The 5,000-nt window shown below is 37.4% G+C and overlaps 1 protein-coding gene across 3 annotated transcripts in view; it reads left to right on the forward strand.

Moving 5' to 3' along the window:
- Positions 1 to 1,785: 1,785 nt before the first annotated feature.
- LOC125039544 (protein O-mannosyl-transferase 2-like) overlaps positions 1,786 to 5,000 on the forward strand; it is a 17,743-nt gene continuing 14,528 nt past the window's right edge. For all 3 annotated transcript variants that reach the window (XR_007116127.1, XM_047633606.1, XM_047633604.1), the window contains exons 1-2: positions 1,786 to 1,941; positions 2,674 to 2,772. Coding sequence is in view for 2 of the 3 variants with exons in the window: in XM_047633606.1 (XP_047489562.1) it covers positions 1,853 to 1,941; positions 2,674 to 2,772 (188 nt within the window). In the remaining variant the exon portion in view is untranslated. The remainder of the gene's footprint in view (positions 1,942 to 2,673; positions 2,773 to 5,000) is intronic.

Raw genomic sequence — 5,000 nt, forward strand, 5'->3', positions numbered from 1 at the left:
CAATTACTGCCCAAACTCGAGGCGTAAATCTTAAGCAGTATTTTTGTAGGAATGCAGACACTAAAACAAAGTCCATGTAAGTATTTACATAAACTTTGGACTAGGGCATGTCCGACAGTCCAACCACGCGTTTGTGTAAACTCGGTAACCGGCAACGTGGTAACGGTGGTCTGCGCACCGGTTCTCCCCGAGGATCATTCTGGGTCAGAATCTACCCTCTTGATCCACCCCCCGAAGGAAAAGCCGTAAATAAATTAGCTCGTAATTTCAGGAAACAAACATTTAATTCCCCTTGTTCAGACGGTTTCAAGACCTCAAAAATGGAAAACTTTTTAAATATATGCAAAATTTTATAAGCTTAAACTTATATCGTCCAATATGACATTCAAGGATATTGGCAATCCCAGGAAAGCTTTTCGAGGGCGAGAGGATCCCAAAACTGCATTCCTGCCCAACGGACCTAAAGCGCATTCGGCCATTTTAGGGGCAACGATCCTCTTATGTGTTCTATCTGCAGTATGTGTGAGATTGTCTGGGTTTCATGCTAAACAAAATGTAAGTAAAACAACGGAGGGAAAAGAAGAGAGAGAGAGAGAATTTTTCGTGCCCTAAAGAAGCAATATAGCGAAAATGCACTTGAAATTATAGAATATACACACTTCAGTGCACTTAATCAGGATCGAGGGAAGGAAGTCTCGATACCATAGCTGTTGCCATTGTAGTTTAGAAAATTTCAGATTCACAGAAAGGGCTAAACGGGCCTAATACGAAATCAGATTTTTTTTTTTGTATAATTTGTGCTAGATATTGCTGCAATAAATCAATCAGCTTTGGTATCTATGTAGTGTATAAGATACACCCAAGGGGTAGTACCAGTAGAATATCCTAAGGGGCACCACTGAAAGGACCTTGAGGGTCATTATTGGAAGGGTCGAAGGGACATCGGTTATTAGGCTGTGCGTCAATTCAGCCCTGTAAATATACCGTGAATATGCACACACACAAATGTAGGTATGCTTCGCCTGTGATGATGGGCAGCTCAATCGAAGAATAGGAAACCTGTTTGATTTTAGATCATTAAAAAAAACTGCATATCGCAAATGAAAGTTGCACGTATTGACTTCTGCTGAAAGTTTCTTACTATTTTCAAAAATACTGGTAGTTAGAGATGGAAAGGGAAGCGTCGCAAATTTGTGGAGGAAAATATCTGCTTTATGAATGAATTTAAGGTCATCCAAAAATGCAAATATGTATTGCACTGCACCTTAGCATGCATGGCCTTTTCAGAAGGTCAAGCTAAACGGACCTTAATTAGCATTCTTATTTAATGCATAACTCATAGTTAACTGAAGCAGAACATGCAACTCCAGTATATCAATAGCTAATTTTGGCTTTGCTGTATAGCCTATAGTCTGCATTATTTTCTATTGGATAGTTGGTATATTTGTTGTAAGTGTCACTTCCGTAGATTATTTCTATACATCATACACCCTGAGATACCGCACTCATCAAATATTTTTATGACTTCGTCGGGGAAACTGGGAATACGCCGTTCCTTCAGTTGCCCATCATCGGCGGAATCAAACACCGGCAAAAAAAACTTTCACCGAGATTCCAGAACGATAACAAACACATCTTAAGTTACGTAACACAAACGCTATATCAAAACACACGAAGGACCTCCGAAAAATGCTACATTTTTTCCTAAAAGGTCTCACACCTGAGCATAATGAAGTTTCATTCTGGAAATAAAACCACGCTTTCCAATTAGGCTTGTACCTGCTCGAGGAAGAGAGAGTCAGTAGCGAGCGAGACGTCAGAGGCAGGCGACGCTCTCTCTCATACCTCCGTCATGGCTCCCGACACCGCAAAAAAGGGGAAATCTACTCCCAAAGTATCTCAGGAGCTACCATCATTTGAGAAGATGATGGTCAAATTCAGGTATGCATCCCGTGAATCACATTTGGTTGAACTATTTGAACGAATTAGAGGAAAAATAAAAACGCGAAGGGATCTGACAGCGGAATCCTCTTCCACCTGTAACGCCGAGGAGCCTCAGGTGAAATCGGTAAGGTTGACCTCAAAAAGCTCCCTCTTGTCTCCTGCAAGTTAGGAATGCTGCGCAAATAATCCTGGATGTTCGAGGGCTCGTCAGTTAAGGGAATGATGAAGACTAAGTGGTCTGGTTGTGGTTAAATTGTGGCATTTCCTCTTGACAGGTCCGCCCCCCTCCCTCCCCTCCCCTAAGCCGGTATTGTTAATGGACATATTTTCCCGGTTAATTATTAAGAATTAGAAGCTGTGGATAGTTTTGGATTAGATTTCACTGGTTTAGCATGTATTGTTGGATTCTTTGCATCTTTTTTGAATTATACTGAAGATTTTGTATAATTCTAAGGAAGGAATTTCCCCTGAGGCGTTTTAGTGTTGTATTTAGTTTATTGTCTGGCACTGTATTATATATTCTTATTTTTGTCAAGAGCTTTGACGTGGATTGAAGCTGCCTCATGTTTTTTTTTTTTATTATGAAGTTAGATTATTATTTTGTATTTGAGTTCTGTGTATTTATACTTGTGTAATGAAGAATTTTACTTGTATGTATATATGTAATATGTAACAGTATTCATCCGATGGCAAGATGTATTACTAACAATGTGCGTCTTTATTTTTCAGACATGGTGACTCTCAGATGTGGTGGGTAGTGTTTGGTGTGATTTGCCTTATGACTGCAGCAACGAGGTTTTACAAAGTTGGAGAGCCAGACCATGTCGTGTAAGTGTTTCAACTAACATTTTTGTATTTGCTTATTGTCTGTACTCACTTCAGTAATTTGTTTACAAATGATGACAAAATGACCATACCCCCAGAGGCTAAGGCTCTGTTACTCCAGCTAACAACCTTTGGGGCACTCCTGAAAATCCACAAACATTCATATGAACCAAAAACCTTCCTAAGACCCACACCTGATTGCTGTATTTGCAGATACATGGGCAGAGCTCCTGTTTCTCTCTAGTCACTTTGAATTTAGTCTCTATGTGGCTTTGTCACAATCCATAATCATATCTGGCATTTATTCTTTGTTGGTGCTGATTATTTCCTATATCAGTGTGTGTAGTTTCTTCTGCTCTTCATGGATGTGTCCTTAGATTTTTCCTATCTTCTTGCAGTACATATATACACCTTATACTGAAATAGGTAACCAATCAAAACTTTTATCTTTCCATAAAGTACGTGGTTAGGATTTGCATGGTGGTTCTCCAGTCACTTGATAAGGTCCTATTCTGGATCGTTGCTTTCACTTGTATCCCTTTGAGAATGATGGTTAAATTTGTTTCTCATGGCCATATGGTACAAGGTAAACAGTACATGTAATGGACAGAATAACAGAATTTTAGACTTTCATCTGTGGCAAATCCTTCAAAAGTTGATAATAAGAATGTTACATGATGTGTTAGTGTGAATAAATGTAAAAGAAATCATGGCTGTAAACATGATTGTTGAAAATATATGTTTCATATAGCATTAATAATTTCAACAAATGTTTTAATTTGATCAGACATTAAAGAGTGTGTGCTTTGGTAATCATACAAGCAAAATACCTGAGTGAAATCAACCCAGTTCTGCTGCAGTGAATTCATGTTACACATATCATTGTGCATACATACATGATGGCTTGATGATGTCACAATTTTTTTATAAAACTTGCACAGCTATTGCATTGATCTGAAATATGTAATGACAAAGTTTAAAGAAGATTGACTTTAAAGTTGTAAGTCTATATCAGCTTGACAGTAAAACAGCATTTTGTTTTATTAGGAATGATTATTTAGGTGTGATTTCCATATTGCAGTCCATTTTCCTTGTGTGTATGAGTGAGTGAGTGTTTATAATTGTTTGTTTTCATTTGTGAGCTTCTGTTTGTGCACATGTGAGCATATATTTGTAAGTGTGTGCATGTGAGGAAGAGGGAGAGGAGTTTGGAGTTGGGAGTTAGAGTCAAATCCTGCTTCCATGTCTCTACCTTTCTATATTACCAGTCCAGTGAACATGGTCAGTGGAGGGATGGATGATAGAAGGAGGGGGAGGGGGAGGGGGAGGGGCAAGCCTGACACAGCACATCTTCACTTTCACTCCCTTTCCAGCAATTCAGTCCAACCCTGTTACAAAGAACTCTGACTTTTATTCTTGATTGTTGCATCTTCTAGTATTATCCATGTGGATTTTGAATACATTTCTTTTCTTTCTTTTTTCTTTTTATAAAATAAATGTATGGAATGTGACTAATATGACTAGTGGACTGATGTGTGGGCCTTTGTAAAATCATGATAAAAGCTGGGAGAGATTTTCATGTGGTTTTGTGGATAGTATTGATTTCCCTATGATTCAGCAAGTATGACAAGACAGCTTTTGACTTTTTTTCAATTTTTTTTATGTTAACTAGAAGAAAACAAGGGCACACAGGTCTTTATTTTCTTGTTAGAAATAGTTTTCAAAATTTTCTTGCTACTTTTTTGAGTGGTGGTCATGTATACCTGGTATTGCAAAAAAAAATTGTAGGCTAGATACTTTGGGAAACGGTTGATTTTTGTGCATTGAATCTATTATAGTAGTTTTTTATTTGAGTACACAATCTGTGGATATGATTTATATTACATGATGCTGTGTAAGATTATTAAGACAACCATTGCTTTTTTCAACTTCTGGTTTAAATTCATGACCAAATTATAATGCAAAATATTAGGAAGTTTATTTTTTTTCATAATGGTTTTTGGTGTACAGTTTTCTAAATGAAAGCTATATATACAAGGAACTGGAATTTATATTCAATTTTTAGATTTATGTTGATGATTTATTGGTATTTTTGAAAAGGAGAAAACACACTACCGTGTTGATACTATGGTATAAAAACCCACACTGTAAAACTAGATTTAATTGAAAAAGAGAGACTACAGTTTCGGAATCCACCTGGATTCCATCTTCAGGTCTGAAGATGGAATCTC

Source organism: Penaeus chinensis, chromosome 27, assembly GCF_019202785.1.
Source record: "Penaeus chinensis breed Huanghai No. 1 chromosome 27, ASM1920278v2, whole genome shotgun sequence".
Lineage (NCBI taxonomy): Eukaryota > Metazoa > Arthropoda > Malacostraca > Decapoda > Penaeidae > Penaeus > Penaeus chinensis.